The following is a 19,273-nucleotide window of genomic DNA, read 5'->3' as shown; positions in this document are numbered from 1 at the left end:
CAATTGCTGTGATAAGGGAGGACTCCCTTACCTTGATAGAAAGCGCATAGAGGTGGTTCAGCATGACGTGATTGGGCTCAGGAAGTAGAGCTGGATCACACTGAAAAGCATATAAAGGGAGGAGACAGAGAGTGGAAGACTAAATTATGGCATATTGTCTTTCACAGGCAACCACTCAACAAATCTTTGTATTGGCTCCCCGTCAAAATTCCAATACAATCAAAGATCACTTAAGGTGGGACCAGGTTTGCTATGTTCTCAGAAGTTCTGATAATTTTGCAGGGTATAGATTAGGATTTATGGGTGGGGAAACTGTTTTGGTTTTGAAAAAGAATCAGTTAAGATGATGGATCAGTTTGGACTTCGGTAATAAAGATCTCACCCACTAGGGGACATTTCCAAGGTTTGGGATTGTTAAAAGCAGCTCCAGTGCACGTTTAACCTCTTAAATACTTGACCCTGACCCAAAGAAAAAGGTCGTCCACTCACAGAAATGCCAGTGTCCTTATTCAGGATCACCTGCAGCAGGTGTGGTGGAAGAATAGGTGGAGTCTTGAAACGTTCCTCTGGCTTACAAACATAGGGATCCTGATGGTAGGGTCCTGGGGGTGAACTTGATAGCTCTGTTAGGGAGATGGTAAAATATTTAACCTTAATGTACCTGTAAAGAGTTTATCTTCTTTAAGCTGCAGTAGTAATTTCACATCCAGAAACCTGTGTATGACAGAAGCTAATTGCGCTATAGAGTAAATCCTCCAGAAACTATAAAGATGCCACACTTCCAGGAAACCAAAGATTTCATGTAGAGTGTACAGGGACACATTTCCTGCTGAGCCAGAAACAAACTAAAAAATACAACCATCACTCAGGACAGGGCTCTTGCAAGCTGCAGCTACATAGCACAGTAGGAAGTTTTGTCACATCATTTCAGTATGTAGTTCCCGTTCATAATACCGGGTTAATCTTGACACTGGTCTGCTCATCAGCAAGATTCTACTCCAACAGCACACAAATATGGGAACAGTACTAGCTGACAGAATGCAAAGGGAACCCACATTTCAGAATCTGGTTACAGAATTTGGGAAGTTTTGTGAAGCTCAAGCACAAAGATCTTTAGCAAGAAGCCCAAGAGATGATTTTAAAGACTCCAGAGTCTGCCTACGGGAGACCAGCTGGGTAGGGTCAACAGTCAGAACTTCAAGGGCTGGTCCTGTTCTCCCCTCTCCCCCCCCATCCTTTTTTTTTTTTTTGAGGGAGTGGGAGGGGAATGGGGGAAGAGATTTCCAGTATTTCTGTAGCACACATTCATTACTAAGTGCTACCACAGATTATTTGCTTTTATGCTAGTTTTTGGCAGTCCTGGCAAACAGTGGAATAAAATCCCCTTCTTGGTGACAAAATATTACTGAAATTTAGTGTATATGAAAGGGGCCAAGCTTGCAAATAGAAACAAAATCCACCAGGTACCCAGAATGCTGCCATGGCATCCCCCACAAGTACACAACAATCCTGAAAAAAGGGGTCAGAGACAGGTGAGTCTCCATGACCTTCAAACTGCTGTCAAAGCGGTCCACCTCAGTATCAGTTTTGAGTTAGCTACTGATTCACCAGGGAGTGGTCTGAAATCACCATTTCATGTCACACATTCAAATGGCAAGGACTTACTACTAATCTAGATGGGGTTTGATCAGTGACCTGTACTCTGCTTCAATCTCCTCACTAATTCCAGTTTCTCTCCTTTTACATTTCATGGTCCCTGCACATATCCCCAACAGATTGGGTATAAAAAGCGAGATTCTTCTACTTTGGGGATTTAACTCAAGACCAGGAATTAAACGTAGAGGGTATTTATGTAACTTCAAGCACATGGTATAAGATTACAAATGGATTCATACCAGACATATCTGAGCATTTTTGGGAGTCCACCATTAAAGCATCAAATACTTCAAAGTCAGTTTTCTTCACCTGAATGATGTTGTTAACCGTACCAAGCTGACTGGTTACTACTGGCTGGGAAGAAACAGAGGCAAAAAGTCACAATTCAGAAGGTATGTAGGTTATTAATATTCTACAGACTTGAAAAACCAATGTCCCACAGTCCTCATCACCTACTTCTTGTTTAGCCTCTGGTTATTTAACAGACAGACAGCATTACTAGCCTCAGATTGGTACAGGCCAGCTGGGGCCAGGAACATTTCACCAGATCAAACCACCAATTGCTATTGTTAGCAAAGGCCCTTTCTTTTAGGTTAGCGTGGAAGCCAACTAATTTCCCTCATTCATGTGCATGAATCATCTTGTAAACCTGCAGGATCAAATAAAAATGTTACCTCCGAAGGATCATGCGTCCACTGACCATCCACGTAGAACTTGTACTGGTGCTCTCCTTCTGGCAGATCCAGGATTGCTACAAAGTTATTGTGGCTGTGATTTCAGATAAATACACAAACAATTAACATTTTATTCTGAAAAATCTGTCCATCTACAGACTCGCTACAATTACAAAGAATGCAAATAAAGATAAAAAGAATGCAAAGATCTCAAACAGAATCTTTCAGACAGTTCCTGAAGGTATTGACCCTTTTAAGAGAGCACGTGAGGCAATCCAATGCAACAATCTAAATGTACAGAAACAAGCTAAAGCTAATGAGTACCCCCTCAGTGACAGCTGAGTCCCATCTCTTCATATGCGCAACTGCACGTTTTACATTAGCACCGATCACCTGAAAATCCAGGCGCCTGGTGTCAAAGGGTTAATGTTATGTTTTTGAAAAGCCATTCTTCTCGCATCTTCGTTACTCAATACAATGTAAGAGCACATTAGTTTGGGCCCATCAGCCAGAGCTTCACATACAAGGTAAGTTCACTGCAATAGATCCTTGACTTTCAGTATCTTCCATCACAAATCTCGCCCATCAAACGAACAAGAACTGTGAAAATGAAAGCAGTAACTGAACTGCTGCCAGAAAAACTGCTTTGAGTAGATGCAGTTTGATCAGACTGTCATTCCTGTGCTTTGAGCTTCCTGCCCGTTTTGAGGTCTTCACAGTAGCTCAGATAGATAGAAGTCATGCCATGTGAACACATGCCAATGGGTCATGCAACACTAAGAGTCCTCCATTCCTCACTTCTTCCCAGGGAAGGGGGCAAAGTCTGCAGATTAAAGTTCCCAGAGAAGCTGTTTTTGCTATTTGAGTTTGGAACGAGTGTCTATTCAAAAGGGACTTTGTAACAGAGTTTATTCACTATAGTGACTGCCAATTGCAAATTAAAGGGGGACAGATGTCCCTTTTTTCTAAACATTACCTCTGTAGGAGACAAACCTACTTTTCTCCCCCACTCGCCATTATTATTTCTTTGTACCTTTGCTAGGAGAGGTCTAAATTGTGATCTGAGACTACACTGAAACTCTGCAGACCACCATGCCAAAACTACCTCCCTCGCTTATTGATCTGACCACGGCATCCAGTTCTTTGAATCCTTCCATTGCCTCCCCCTTGAAGCACTGCACCATGTTTAAACTTCTTGTTGTCCCTCCAAAGCTCCTGATAATTCCATCCTGGCATGTGTCTTGGGCCTTGCTTCCCACTACATTCGCCACTCAATCTGTCCAGTCTGAAAATATCCTAGTATTGATGCTCCATTGGTCCCCTTTTCCCCACTCCTGTTTCCATAATTTCTCCCATGCTGCTTATGCATGGAATGTCCTTCTCAAAACCACCAAGCCATCACCCTCTTTACTGAAGTCCCTAAAACACTCTGGGGCAATGTAGGTAAAAACACACTCAATTATCTCCACTTGTGGATTTCCCAGTGTGTCCCATCTTCTACATCTACCTTTAGACAGTAAACCCTGCATGGAATGGACTGTGTGTGTGTCTTTTCCATAGTGCCAAGCAAATAACTATTTCCATGGCACAATTTTCACCTCTGGCAGTCAAAGAGTCCCACCATTCAGCATGATACACTAAGATTTCTATAAAAAGAAAAGGAGTACTTGTGCGAATACAGACTAACACGGCTGTTACTCTGAAACCTAAGATTTCTATAACTTCTCTCTTCAAGAGCTCTCAAAGCTAACAGAGGTATGCAGTAATCTAAGCATAACAATAGCATGACCCTAATTGTTTCCAACTTTAGACAGAATGCCAGTGATGCAACCTAACCAGTTTGTTACCTTCTTGTAAGAGGAAGTTTACTCCAGTTGTTGAAGGAACCCGATAGATAAACCTCTTTCCCTCCCCCAGTCCAGCGAAAGACTGTTGGCCGATCTTGAACAGGGGCTTTTTCACTCACTTCCAGATCTTGCTGCCAAGCTAGAAATTCCTCTCTCTCTTGTGGAGCCTAGAAGCACAAAACTTTACTCAACAGAAGTTCTACGTTGGCTCCTTTGCCCTGTGAAAGGAGAGGTAAGCTTAGAGAAAGGTAACATTTGACTAAAGGTATCCTCAACCCTATGCGTGTTCTTCAGCATTCCCACAAATTGGAAACAAATGCAGGTAGTCACTGTTAGAGACAGAAGTAGGTATCTCAACAGTTTGCAAGTCAGTTTGTAAATAACCCATGAGTTGAAAGATTAGTAGCCTTTCAAATTGGCAGAAGATATTAAAACAGAATGCAAAACAATTAAACCAGAGAAGTAACTATCATTGAGTGGGAGAAGCACACAAAGTAGCTGCATATATTTAAACTGAGGAGTAAAAAATAATTAAAAAGGAATTTCTTTTATAAGGCATTTGTTAGACCCTGCAAAATGCCTTCCAGAGAGAACTTGCAACTGGACCACAGGAAAGCTATTGCTGTCTGCAGGGTACAGCTTAACGCAACATATGATCAATTAAGTTGGAAGACAGTGAGCTAAACATTCTTATTACACCCAACAAGGGGGACAGACCAAAATTAGGACTATTAGAAACTAACTAGGGAACTCTGACAGAACTTTTAAAGTGGAAAGAATCATCACCTGGAATGTTACTGAGTTGGGTGATTAAAAAAAGCATAAAAGGAGCTAAAAAGATGCAGCTAAGGAAAGTGGTGCATTAATAGACAACACTGGGCAAGGGATTAGAGCCTATTATCTTATTCATTTTTCCACAATTTTTGTGAAAAATGTATTTCATTTGCAGAAATCTGCTCAAAGGTTAGAAGAACAAAGAAATAAGGTTTTCTTCCCTTAAAAAAAGAGAAAGTCAGCAATGCTTCAAGTTTCTAAAACTGAGTTTATACAGAAAATTGGCTAAAATATCACTAATTTTATGACTTCCAAAAATACAGTTTGATAGAATGTCTAAGCTACAAGGTGCCAGTGTCAGGGGTTATGACGGAAGAGGAGCCATAACTTATGATACCTTTATTTCCTCAGAATGGAATAAGTCTGCATCTTCAGGACTATCCATCAAGATTTTTGGTCTACCACCTTCTTTTGTACTAATGGCTCCACCAGAATTGTCTCTTCGGGGCGTCTTATGGCCCCCATGACGCTCCATACCAGCTCGCTCGCTGCTTGTGTTCCCCATTTTAAGGCCCTGAGAAGAAAAGAAATAGCCTTATCCACTGACACACACACATATTAGTGAAATTTGAGCTCTGCCATTTTGCTTTTAGAAGAGACTACAGAAATAAACCCACGGCAAAACAGACAGTGATAAATTTGACATGCACAGTAATACAAAGGCAGCCATAAAAAATAGCAGAAAGATATTCCTACTCCTTTCATGCATACACAGTACTGACAGAAAGCACAGTAATTAGTAGACCATAACAGCTTGACTTGTATTATAAGCGACACTGGAGGAATGGAACATACAGATACCCCCTGACCCAACTCCACACCCTAAGCATGGACCAGTGGATAGGACACTAAGCAAGGAATTAGGAATAAAAACCTGGTCTTCTGATTTACAGAGTCATAGAAAATCATTCAATTACTCTACCCTACAAACATCTTTAAAATATACTATATTGTACGTAAAACAACAAGCTTGCTCCTAAGGCAAAAGGGATAACTATAAGGAAAGCTTGCATATAGCCCTGTTTATTTTGTGTTGCAAAGTAAATCCTGGCAACCTTGAAGTCACAGCATGCAGATAGTTGTCACAAAAGCACAGTCTCTCCTGAGGCCCTTCAGAGATACTCATCATAAGATAAGGTCCTCTATTGTACCACTCAAAAGATGACCAGGAGCTAATATCAGAGTGCTTAGTCCTGGAGCCCCAAAAACAACATCTCTACAACTTGAGCTAAAGGAAGATTTCTTTCATTGTCTGTTAACGAAGCCTTATGTTCTTTCTATGCAGAAGCCAGCCAATATAGGCATATACATATATAATGGCAACAACTACAGTCAATGGCAAAAAAAACAAAAAACAAAAAAAAACAACCCCACACAAATATTGATGTCAATAAGAACTTGTCCGGGCCCAAAACTACCCACAAAAATATCAATAATTTTACTTAAATAAAATGTTCTTCAAATATAGCCAATGCAGTAGTTTTCAGAAAGATCTACCTACTATAAGAAAGTTTATAGTGGCGATAAGCTCTTTTTGAGATTCAGGGAGACAGATGTTTGAAGTTGGTGCATTTGTCTAATCAAGGTTTATTATTAAAATGAACAAAACCAGGCTGATGAATTTACCCAGAGTAACTGTGAAAAAGAGGGAAGAGGATCATTTTTTCCTCAGTTTACTCAGTTTTATCAATTACTTGGATTGTTTTTTAAAAAGTCTCATTCCAAGTGTAACAGGTGTCAAGTCTATTAAACCTCAGGTCAGGGTTTCATGGATCCCACCAACATACCAAGCCAGCCCCAGATCTGGGGTAAAATTTTCATAAGGGCTTCTGGGACTTCCATTTCTCAGTTCCACTGGCTTTCAGCAAGACTAAGGGCTTGGCTACACTTGCAAGTTAGAGTGCATTAAAGCAGCCCCAGGCGCCCTAACTCCCGACCCGTCCACACTGGCAAGGCACTTAGCCTGGACTCTGCAGCTGGAGCACTCCTGGTAATCCACCTCCACAAGAAGCATAACGCTTGTTGCATCTCGGCTGAAATGCCCCAGCGCCAGCGTGAACGAGGTGTTGCATTACTGTGCTTTGATCGGCCTCCGGAAATGTCCCATAATCCCCTTAAGTGGTCACTCTTGTCATTGTTTTGGAATCGGCTGTAGGAATGCGGATATCCCCTTTCAAAGCTCCATTTCTGACAGCCGGCATACTTATCTGCTCCAGGACAAAGCAAGCCATTGGTGTGGAATATTGCTTGCTGTGAGTGTGTGAGAGAGAGAGGCGGGGAGAGTGGGGTCTGAATTTACAAGACAGAATGCTGACAAACTCTCAGCACCCCAAAAACCCACTCTCTCTCCCCCAACATACACACAACACACTCCGTCACACTCCACCCCCCCCCGCCCCACATTTGAAAAGCATGTTACAGCCACTTGAACACTGGGATAGCTACCACAATGCACTGCTCTTTGTGGCGTTGCAAGAGTTGCTAATGTGGCCACGCCAGTGCGCTTCCAGCTAAGAGCGTAACCACTCGGCAGGTTTTCCCTGCTGCGGTCTCCGAAGGTTGGTTTAACTCCCCGTGCTCTGCATCTGCAAGTGTAGATATGCCCTAAGGCCCCTAAGTGCTTAAGGCCCAGATCCACAAAGGGTCTTAAGCATTGCAACGCCTACCTTTGAGGCACGAAGAAAATAACTGAAATCCACAAATCCTGGATTAGGCACCTTTACTCCCTTTACAATGAATGGAGAGAGAAAGGCAAGGGAGAGAGCCGCCTATGGTAGTAAATGGGAGATACTGATGAGAGGGGTGTGTCCAAAGCCCCACCTAAGTCTGGGTTACAGGGAGCCTCCTATTTCTGCTCACCAGCCAAATTTGTATTAATATTCAGATATATATTGGAATGATAAAGTTAAATGTCTAATAGCATAGTGCACAAGTGCAGCCTTTTCTATCGCTGGTAACAAGTATGAGAGTCTAGATTTAACCCCCAATTTAAGAGTCACTAAGAGTTATTTATTGAATCAGTTTTCTCTTATGAAAATTTATAACTGAAAGTCTTTGTAATACTCATCAACAATTCACTGATGCACTGTTTCAAGAACTTCTTACAATCTCCCTTTTTAGCAATCCCATGAAGTTACAATATCCAGACTCAAGTATCTCAGATAAAAATCCAAAGTCTGCCAACTCACCAATCCAATTACTAATTGTAATATTGATAGGAACCCTTCCCGTCCCATCTATCCCATACACAAACTATCAATATACAGAAACAAACACTGAAGTTGTATAAGAAAATTAAATACTTGATAATTATTATTAATCTGTTTAAAACATGAGTGTTGCCAAACTTTCTAAGTAATTAACTCATTATTTCACATTTCAATTACTTTGTCTTTTATTTCACAATAACCAATCATTTCTGTATGTTAAGTTTTCATAGTTTTATTTTTTCTAAAGCTCAAGGAACAAACTCTGATGAGACCCCAGCAGAACACACCTGGAAGATGTCCATTAATTATCCCATAGTCTCAGCAGTTCTCAAACTTTAGCAACCTGACGACCCCCATTTTGATTTAAAATTTTTCCGAAGCCCCCAACCCCCCTGCTCAGCCCCAGACCCTGCCTCCACTCCACCCATTCCCCCAAAGCCCCACCCCACCTCTTACCACCCCTGCCCCTCCTCTTCCCCCACCCCTCCCCTGAGCCAGTGGTGTAGCCAGCATGGGATATTTGGGTGGGCCCCAACTTCAGGTGGGCAGGCAATTACAGGGGGTCCACCTCCCCCCATCCTCTGCAGATGGATGGAGCCTCTGGCCAGGGGCTCCCCAGGCACTCACCCAGCTCCGGGAGGAGATACTGCTCTCAAGCGTGCATGGCTCCCTTCCAGGTCCCACCGCCCCATGCTGGGGCCGGCTCCCTCAGACGGCGGGCCTACGTTTTTTTTAAGTTCTCTACCGCCGTTAGGCTCCTGCTCGCTCTCCTCCCAGTGGCAGAGTAGCCACTGGGCCAACCCAGGGTCCCAGAAAAATGGGCGCTCCCAGGCCCTACCCACTCCGCCCGGAGCTCCAACCTGAGACTGGGATCGGGATGCAGGGGCTTGCCCCGCTCCACCTGCCTGGTGCTCCAGTCAGGCGGCAGGGGCTTATCTCGCTCCATCTGCCCCACCGGCGCTCTAGCGGGGTGCGGGCGCTTGCACTGGCAGGAGCGCCAGGTGGGCAGAACAGAGCAAGCCTTGGTGCCCCAACGCTATTCTCCAGCTGGAGTACCAGCTGGGCGGGTGGAGCAGGGCAAGCACTGGGGAGTGGGCCTGGATCCTAAGTGGGTGGGCCGTGGGCCACCCAGGCCCACCCGTGGCTACACCCCTACCCCGAGTACACCCCATTCCCACCCCCCCGAACAGCTGTTCCGCAGCATGCAGGAGGCACTGGGGGGGGGGGTTGATCAGTGGGGCCAGTGCCCCCCGACATGACTCACAGACCCCCTGGAATATCCTTGCAGACCCCCATGGGTCCACGGACCCTAGTTTGAGATCTAGATCAAGAGTTCCCTCATTTGCTCAGACAGACATGTCACTTTATTAGTATAACATTAACACCTGGAGTCCAGAATTACTAAACCCATTTATTACTGCAAAAATACAAAAATTATGTGACCTAATCTAAGCAGGTAACATTTAATAAAGACACTAATTATAGGCAGAAATTATTACCAGGCTGAGTGGATGTATTAATAGGAGTGTTGTATGTATAACATGGGTCATAAATGCACTGCTCTACTCAGTGCTGGTGAGGGCTCAGCTGGAGTACTGTGTTCAGTTTGGGTGCCACAGTCTAAAATAGATGTGGACAAATTGGAGAGAATCCAGAAGAGAGCAACAAAATGATAAACTGTTTAGAAAACCTAACCTATGAAGAAAGACTAAAAGATTTTTCTTAAAAAAAATAAATAAATAAAACAAAAAAAAGCCAACTGCAGGGTATATTCAGTCTTGAGGAAAGACGAACAGAGACCTAATATATTAGGGCTGTTATCGAGAAGATGTAATCAATTGTTCTCCATGTCCACTTAAATTAGATCAAGAAATGATCACCTTAATCTACAGCAAAGAGACTTAGATTAGATACTAGGAAAACCATTCAAACTATATGGATAGTTAAGTATTAGCATCCATTACCACGGGAGGCTGTAGAATCCCTCTGGAGTTTTTAAGAACAGGTTAGAAAACCACTTGTCAGCAATGACCTAGGTATACACGGCTCAGCTTCAACATAGGGGGCTTGACCAGATGACCTCTAGGGGTCCCGTCCAACCCCACGTTTCTACGAGTCTATCGCAGAAGACTAAAGGGGCAGCGTGACTCGTGACTTTTTACTCTACAGAAAGAGCCCGCCGGTGCCACGATCCCTTTTGAGGCCGGAGTCTCGTTCTTTGCTGTACTACAGAGAGCAGCAGAAACCCGCCACCTCGCTCCAGAACCGATGCTGCACTGGCAGCGGCCGCAAAAGGCTCCCTTGCCGCGGGCCGCCACCGGGCCCCGCACGGGCGGCTCCCAAGGGGGGGGGGGGGGGGGGGGGGGAGCTCGCTCTCGCGCCATGGCCCCCTCGACCGCGGTGATTTCGTGTCAGCGCTGGTGGGTGCGGTCACGTGTCTATCAGAAATGAGACCCCCCCGAACCCGCTAGGTGGGGCGCGGATACTCCCCGACTTAGCGCGGACAAAGGGGGCAGCGTCCTCAGGCTCCAAGAGCCCCCGGGCCCGGGTTCGCCTCCTCTCCGAACTCCTCTCCGGCAGCGCGGGGAGCCCGCCCCGCACGCGGGTCACGGCACCGCCGGGGGGCCCAGGCCAGGCCGCTCCTCCTTCCCCCTCAGCCCCACCCCCAGCCTGCTCCCTGCCGCTTTCCACGGGCCCCCGGGGCGGGGCGGGGCGGGGCCTCGCCGCCCATCGCCTCAAGGTCGCCGGGCCGCTTGGCACCTCCGCCCCGGGCACAGACCCCCCGCTTCACGGCGATACCCAGCGGGCAGGGGCTGGAGCGACGGGACCCGCCACCCGCATCTCACCGGCTGCCGCCCCCGAATCTTCCTCAGAAACCCCTGCGGAATCCTGCCCCGTCCGTCCTCCCGCCCGGGCTGCTTCCGCTTCCGGCGACTCCTGTGCACCCCTCTCCCTGCCCCCTGCGGCGGGCTTCCGCTCCGACCGTTCCCCGCGTCCGCGGAGTCACCCTCGAACCTGCCCCCGGGAGCTGCGCTTCCGGTCACTAGCGCCGCCTTCCCCTGAACTTCCGGTCAGTCTGCGCCCCTCGTCCCGGCACTTCCGGCTGCCGGCGCCGCGCTCGGGCAGGACTCAGGGGCGGGGCAGAAACACCTGAGCCCCGCCGCTCGGGGGCCGGGACCATCGTCAGCCCCGTGGGCGGTGCACAGCCCGGGGGGGGGGCGGTGCCGAGCGACCCGTCCCCAGGCTCTGCCGTTCAAGGGATGCCCCTTCCTGGGCGCCTCCGGGCCCCCCCGCTCCGCAGCAGCCGCTGACCGTGCAACGGAGTCCACGTGGCGTTGCAAACGTGCCGTGGGGTAGCCGGGGGGCAGGTGGAAGAGGACACGTGGGGGAGGGGGGTGCTCTCCAAGACTCTGCGCCGCCCCCACCCCATGGCACCGTTTTTCATAGCCAGGTGTCTCCTTCTTGTGCCTCTGCTCTGATCAGCAGGGCAACCGCTAACAAGGGGGGGAGGGACAGCTCGGTGGGTTGAGCATTGGCCTGCTAAACCCAGGGTTGTGAGTTCAATCCTTGAGGGGGCCACTTAGGGATCTGGGGCAAAAATTGGGGAGTGGTCCTGCTCTGAGCAGGGGGTTGGGCTAGATGACCTCCTCAGGTCCCTTCCAACCCTGATATTCTATGTGATAAGGTTGCCATTTAGATTGCCAGCAGTAGGCTTCAGGGTTAATGCAGCCCTAGAGATGAGTGGGAGCACTTCAGGTTGTGCTCAGAGCTATGGGGAATGCGTTCCCCGTGAGTTACGAGGCCTGGCTGACATTACACCAGTGACTGGCTTGTTTTATGCAGGGCCGTAACAGTGCTGTCCGTGCATTATAAATCATCATCCCATTTCCTGACCAGCATGTCCACATCCAGGATTCTCCCATGTGCCAAAGTATAATTTTGTCCCATACATCCCGTGTTTGGAGCCCAGTTCTCTTACAGCAGTTAAGGTTGGAGACGTGGGAAGCAGGAGATTATCTGAAATAGTGCTGAAAGGGTCTGGCAGAGCTTTTTCACGGACTAGCTTATTACAGCAATAGAATTACTCCCTTTCCTTTTAAATACAGTCTCTGGGGCCCCCTCTGTGATTTTTCCTATTTGCCCCACTCTCTACAGCAGTGATGGAAAGAACTTGCCTGGCACTGGGCACAGCATATAACTCTGCCCCCCATCCCCCACTGCCAGCCTCCTGTGCTGGTCCAAAAGGGAGCTGGGGGTATTCCAACCCTGTCCAGCACTCCCTCGCCTCAGCACACTTGCTTCACAGTGCTAGACCCGGCTTAAAGCAGAATGGGAATTAGTTAAAATTCTTGCATAACAGGTTCCTATATTTGTAGGGTTGCACATATGTTTCTTTAAAAAATTTAATTAGCAAGAAGATCCAAAATGCCAAGTGTAATTAAAAATGTTCCTGGTGAGAAGTGTGTCTCACTTTCCAAATGGGCAGATGTCTGGGCTGAGTCAAATGGGACCAGGTAATTTTGCAAAGGCTGTAGGGCTTAATCCTGCCCTCATTGAGGGAAATGGCATAACTTGCACTCAGTTAATTGGGAGCAAGATCAGGTGTAGTTTTATAGGGCCAAAAAAGCTATGAAGCTAGTTCTCCAGGGCACGACGGCAGCTTTGTGCTGCTCTGCTAGTGCAGAGCTGCTTTAAAACCAGTTTCTGTGGCTGTGGAAGGCTTAACCCCAGCACTGGGGGAACCCTGAGTGGTGCAGAGCTACTTAGCAGCTTTTATAGCCTTTTCTTGGCTGTTGGTGTCAGGGGTGTGGCCAGGGAAACAGGGACATGGCTAAGGCATCCTTAGAGATTTCCGAAGTGGTTCACATGGAGAGAAGTGTCACCATAGCAAAGAGAAAGTCAGCTGAGATGCCCACACATCTCATAAACACGAGTCACTCGAAACCCAAGTCAATGGATGTACTGACATTAACATGTGATATGAAAGAGAACTTTATTTGATTTTACTTTCTTGGGTTCATGATCTGTCAGGTTCCTCCAGGTCAGGGCTGTGGCCTACTGACACAGGAGCTGGGTGGAAGCTTGCCAGGGCCAGCGCTCCGTTAGATTTTTGTTTGTAGGCATATACTTGAGCCAAAACCCCAGACTCAAACACTCCCAGAGTTTGAATCCAGATCTGAATTTTCTAGCTCAGGCCCAACCACAACAACTGGCATTAATTGCTCCCCTTCATTGACAGTCTCAGCAGAGAGACCAAGGGCTGAACAGGCCCTGGATACTAAATTCCCCCTCTCAACCAGTCCCTCCAGGTCAAGATTATGCTCATTGGTGAGGATAGGTGGAGAAACCTGCATTATTGCTGTCTGTTCTGAGCATAAACTGAGAACAGGTGTCTCCAGGGTTTCTTAGAGCAGCAGTAACACCCCATAAAAACATTACCAAAAAATTGTAGGCTACTTAGTACATCACACTTTCTTCTTTGCTTTTCTTAACCCTAGCTACTCCCTGTGACTTTTTACATTCCTTAACTAGTCAGGTTCCCCCACTCTAGATTCTTCTTCTCCTTCACAGTCCAACTTAACACCTCTGTTCTCTGTCAAGTTAAAAAAATAAAACCACCTCTTTCTGGAATCCACAGCATATTAAACATTTGATCCTGTGCTTGTCCAAGCCTCAGATAGCTAGAGCATCATTTGGGTGATATCACTATGTTGTATGTGTTCTGGCTGGGTCTGAGCGAGACTTTCTAACTATTCCACATGCCTGCTTTAAAGATATTCAAAGCCTCCATGCCTTGGACTGTGTGACGGTAAAGCAGTCCCGTTTCAGAGAGAAAGGGGCCCGCTGGTAGCAGGCATAGCTGCTGACTCTGTGAGTGTTCCAGGGCTCAAGCACCCACTGAAGAAAAAAATAGGGGGTGCTCAGCACCCACGAACCACCAGTAAATGGCAGGAGCACGCACATGGTGCACAGTGAAAAGAGAGGTCTAGTTATGCACCACTCATACGCTCTCTATAATTTGATAGGACAACCTGGTGCAATGGCCATGGCAGTGAGAGCTGCACAAATACCTAGCAGAGAAAAAGTGAGATAAAAATGTCCTGAGTTCTAATCCTGACTCTGACACCAACTCCCTATATTGCCTTGAGGAAGCATTTTAATCTCTCTCCCCCTTAGTTTTCCCATCTGTAAAATAGGGATAGTTGTAAATCATAGAAATGTAGGGCAAGAAGGGACGGAGAGGTCATGTAGTCCATCCCCTGCACTGAGGCAGTATTAAGTATACCTAGGCTGTCCTTTTCAGATAATGATACTTAGTAAAGATAGGTGAATATTGCACAAACATTTTTTTAAATATAAATTCAGATTTTTAAATGAATTTGCTCCAGGGGTGTTCAAGTCCCTTTGTGTTCATTGTCCCTTAACATGTATGAACTAGAGTTTCCCAAATGCTTATGGAAAGCAAATGTTAGGCTTGGACATTCAAATGCTTACAGAAAACTAATTTTAAATAACTTTCCATGAGTGATCCCACCAGAAACTCTATTGTAATGGTTATACTTGTCCAGTCAGGGAACAGAAACAATACCCTGTGACCTAGGTGACCAATCACAATTAAGCAACATAGCTTGCATTTCAAATGGGAATCCGCAAGGTGAAAGAAATGGCTGAAAAAATTCATTGAATAATTTTGAACAACAAATCCATTTGGGAAAAACCACAATCCGCTTACAGACATTCCACAAGCTGCAAAAAGCAAAATTAATTGAATAAGTTACATATTAAGTATTATTCACTCAGCTCTTTATCATCTCATAAGTGGTGCATAAGGTTCAGTTAGGTAATGTTTGTAAAAAATTTGCAAGATAAAGCATTCTACGTGGTACATGTTTTTTATTATGTCATTAACAAAAAGAAAGGGGCAAATCTGTCTCCCTTTACTACCATCTGTAGCCTGTTTGAAGTCCAAGGGGAATACTCAGGTCAGTAAAGCAAGCAGGACATGGCCCTACTATTAAAACTGATAAGCAACGTCATATTCAGAAATTAATTTTAAAAAGGATTTTGTTTATTGTCCAGAATAATGATGTCATAATTAGAGCTGGCTTGGAATTTCTGGACAGAGTTTTGGTCAGAAATTACCAATTTATCACTCTGAGATTTTGTTCAGAAATCTCTCTGGTTTGACAAACTTCTGGTGAGCCTCAGGAAGGCTTCCAATGCAAACCTAGGGCTGCCAGGTCTGAGCAGCCCATCCTGCGAACGGCCACTGCCAGAGACCCTGGGCTTCATGAGTCTGCAGCTTTGGGGTAGCCCCTGCATGTTAGGGTTTCTAGAGCTGCCAGGTTCCCTGTCATGGAGCAGGAGCCTAGAAACCTAGGGGGCTCTCACAGCTTTCAAGCTTGATGCGACAGAGCCAGAAGCCAGGCAGCCCTGGAATCCATGGCTCTAGGCTCCCAGCTAGAACAGCAGTAGTGAAACTGACAAGAATATCAGTTTCAGTCAGCAGCTGCTGGGGTCTCTGGAAGCATATTTTGTTTCGGAAACATCCTTTGTTGGTTCCCATGAACTGGGCTTGAGAGCCCAAGCAGCTGCCCAAGCTGCAATGTCCACATTGCTATTTTTAGCGCACTAGCTCGAGCCAAGCTAGCATGAGTCTGTCTCCCTGGGCTGGGAGGCTCGCTCCCAGCTGCAGTGTAGATGTACCCTCCTGGGGTCCCAGAGCTCAGGCTCCTGAATGTCTACACAGCAATTTTATAGCCCTGCAGCCGGAGTCAGCTGACCTGGGCCAGCTGTGGGTGTTTCATTGCTGTGTAGATGCACCCTAAGTGGCCTGCCGTTAGTGGAATCCTCAGCCCTGAGCTATGCATCCAGGCTCCCCATACAGTGCATGGGAAGAGTTAGGCACCTAACAAAGGGATTTTCAGAAGCTGGTCAGCTGAATGGGAAGCCACCTGAGCTGGCCAGGAAGGACATGCTGAGGACAGGGCAGGGAGAAGGGATTTAGGCATCTAAGCTTCTGGCTGGTGGGCCAGAGACACGGACCTCCCTTCACTTGGGAGCCTCAGCTGCAGCCCTTCTTCTGGAACCGGGCACTTAAACCACGTCAGCTGCTTAAACAGCCCACACCCTAGCAGCCAAAACCATCTCCTGTTCGCACTCCATACCTCTCTCATACTCGCCCGACATTTCCCAGTGCCCCTGTCTTTTGTGCTGGTGCTCTGCTGCCCTTCCAGCCATCAGTGGCCTGCCTCTGGCCCTCCTGATTGGGGGCAGAGGCAGGTAACAGGTGTTAGGTGTGCTCTGTGTATGCCCGTAGGCCCAGGCTCTGCTGGTGAGACAAGCATGTTCCTGAGAATCCTGCTTTGGGGTGCCCGGGGCTTTGGCTTGAGCAAGGGCTCTCAGCAAGTCATGTATTGGCACCAGCGCTGGGGGGACTTTGCAAATGCTGATGGGTGGAAACACAGCACCCGTGGGGTTAGGTGGCAGCTGAGCAGCAGTTTTGAAAATGGCCGTGGAGCCTCAAGGGTGGACTCAGGTGCCTAAAGAGGTGGATGGGTGCCTAAGCACCTTTAGGGATCACGGCCAACAGGCCTGATTCTCCTCTTACTAGTGCAAAACTGGAGTAAGTCATTCAAGTCACTGGCTATAAAGAAAAGCAGAATCAGGCCCCAGATCAAGAGATTAGAACAGGCTGCATACAGCCATATAGATACACACACTATAACGCATAGACACAGGCTGTTGACAGACAGACACTGCGACAGCATACAAGTACAGGCTGTTTCCAGGGATAGAGGCGGACATCCTCCCTTTCTCATCCAGAACAGAACATGTGTGCACATGGCCTCCAGAACACATAGGCATGACGAAGTTGCAGACCCAGGCACACACAGACCTAGTGAGAGCATGTGGGGGAGACAGGCTGCCTCCAGGGGTCACACACAGACACGGTGGGGGACAGACGAACTCCAGAGGCACACAGACACAATGTCATCACATGGGGATTGGCTGAATATATGCTGCTGCAGATTTTAATTCCCCATTAACACGGATGTGTGCGTTTGATTGATCATTCTTAAAATGATTATTTGAAATTGTCTGGGTGCTCCAGTGCTAATCTTCAGTGCATGAATTGTGAAGCTTGCTGATATCCCAGCAGATGGGCATTGCAGGACTTCATCTTCATATTGTCTTACTGGTATTAATTTGTCGCTCAATCTAATGGAATATATACAGCATGCTGTTTAAACATTTGTCTGACACACTTTGTATGGCAGAGCAGAAATGCCTCTTATATTTAGAAGCCTTGCTCTAGAGTTACATATCAGGATACTTGTACACTGCTGTTTTGCAGAATGCAGCTGTCCTGTAAGAAGTGAAAGGTCTTAATCTGATCCAGGAGCTGAGGCCAGCGATTTAAAGTTTCCATCTGTCTCTGCCTGTAACACATGCAGGGAGGAAAAGAGGGCTTGCTTTCAAGAAACAGCAAGTGCCTGGAAGATGCAAGACGGGTGCAGAGAAAAATCTCAGGTCTGGGGCAGTTTTGCCAGCAGGAGGAAGATTCTGTTGTCCTGCTTGGAGTTTCTGTACTGGCATCTCGTGTTCCTTAGATTTCCTACAGCTCTGATGTTTCACTGAGTCCATCATCATTTTACAATGCAAACCTGACAGCCTGTTTTTCTCCTCCAACTGTGTAGGCTGCAATGCATCTTCACAATGGGCCCAATCCAGCAGGTGCTGACTCAGACAAGAGCCCCATTGTAAAACAAGAGGAGTGTCTTAATGATCTGAGAACAGAACTGGGAGCCAGGAGTCACTGATTCCAAATCCCAGCTGTGCCACTGACTCCCTTTTCAGCCTTGAGCAAGTCACTTCACCTCCATTTACTGTCTGTAAAATGGGGATAGTACTTTTCTGCATCACGGGGAGATTGTGAAGATTACTTAGTAACGGATGTAAAACACCACATAAGAGTTAAGCATTATTTTTATTGGTCCAAACCTGGTTTTTTTATTCAGCCTTTGTGTGGGTAAATCTTCCATTGATTTCAGTGGGAGTTTTATGAAGAACTGAGTAAGCAGGGCAAGATCCTACCCAGACATGATAGGAATGCTGAACTCTAATATTGCACCCGTCATCTGCAAAGCACTGAGATTCTGTTCTGAGAAAGACATATTAAAAATTACACCAGGCGATATTGTGACATACACTTTCGAGCACAATTCTCAGTTGAATCAATAGGGAGTTCTAGTTAAAAAAATCAATAGCATGATAATAATATCTAACTCTTATATAGTACTTTTCATCAGTTGATCTCAAGGCACGTAAGCAGTAAGGCGGTAAGCGTCCTCCCCGCAACTGAGGTTCAGAGAGGTCAAGTCACATGACTATGTGACCTAGCATGCTGGTGTCAGCTCTGGGATTAGAACTCAGACCTGCTGAAGCCCAGCCCAGTGCACTAGGCAACACTACCTCCCCAATGAAGATGGGCTATGGAGCAGTCCAAAGAAAAGTACATCGTTGTTACAGGATTTTTTTTTTTAATAAATAAATAAGACCGACTGTCTGTGAAAAATTAAACAAGAATTTCTGATAAATATAACTTATTAAAAATACAATCTGTGTTGACCTGAGCATAACTAGCTTCCATCCAACACTCCCAAAAGAGCTAGAGATCTTTCTGCTAAGATCATGATCAGCCATGAACTAGTTAACAATGTTGACATCTAAACTATCATAATTAGACTTCAGCATTACCATCGCACTGTGAAACATGGGGGCAGAAGTTCACATGTCCCTTAGAGCCACTGGGCTCAATCCTGCTCTCAGTTACAACAGGGTCAACCCGGAACAGCTCCACTGGTGCCATCTCCATTGAAGTCACTGATATCTCTGTAGCTCAGTATAACCTCAAGTTGTTTTGCATGTCTGTAGATCTAGCTCCTTTCTTTCCGTTACCTAGGTGCTCTGTGTCTGTATCAGTGTAAGTAGTTAATAGAGGGCACTGGATTTTGTAGAACCAATAAAGCTCGTTGATGTACACAGCAAA

At 46.4% G+C, this 19,273-nt stretch overlaps 1 protein-coding gene and 1 long non-coding RNA gene across 9 annotated transcripts in view; one reads left to right on the top strand and one right to left on the bottom strand.

Annotated features, from left to right (window-relative positions):
• PRKAB1 (protein kinase AMP-activated non-catalytic subunit beta 1) overlaps positions 1 to 11,333 on the bottom strand; it is a 21,620-nt gene extending 10,287 nt beyond the window's left edge. For 5 of the 8 annotated variants that reach the window (XR_006285950.1, XR_006285951.1, XR_006285949.1 and 2 more), the window contains exons 1-7: positions 9,720 to 9,857; positions 5,349 to 5,525; positions 4,178 to 4,344; positions 2,331 to 2,424; positions 1,896 to 2,010; positions 490 to 623; positions 32 to 100 (exon numbers count right to left, since the gene is read on the bottom strand). Coding sequence is in view for 5 of the 8 variants with exons in the window: in XM_043529072.1 (XP_043385007.1) it covers positions 32 to 100; positions 490 to 623; positions 1,896 to 2,010; positions 2,331 to 2,424; positions 4,178 to 4,344; positions 5,349 to 5,525; positions 9,720 to 9,770 (807 nt within the window). In the remaining 3 variants the exon portion in view is untranslated. Of the gene's footprint in view, positions 1 to 31; positions 101 to 489; positions 624 to 1,895; positions 2,011 to 2,330; positions 2,425 to 4,177; positions 4,345 to 5,348; positions 5,526 to 9,719; positions 9,858 to 10,184; positions 10,827 to 11,066; positions 11,198 to 11,235 lie in introns of those variants that run through there. The other 3 variants (XM_043529073.1, XM_037879120.2, XM_037879121.2) reach the window with 3 other exon arrangements.
• On the top strand, positions 11,137 to 19,273 carry LOC119563813. Its single transcript, XR_005222416.2, has 2 exons — positions 11,137 to 11,290; positions 17,579 to 19,273. It is a non-coding gene; the product is annotated as an uncharacterized LOC119563813 (long non-coding RNA).

Source organism: Chelonia mydas, chromosome 15 (assembly GCF_015237465.2).
Source record: "Chelonia mydas isolate rCheMyd1 chromosome 15, rCheMyd1.pri.v2, whole genome shotgun sequence".
NCBI lineage: Eukaryota > Metazoa > Chordata > Testudines > Cheloniidae > Chelonia > Chelonia mydas.
Note: the sequence above shows the minus strand (reverse complement) of the source record. Positions and strands in the feature narration are given on the sequence as shown.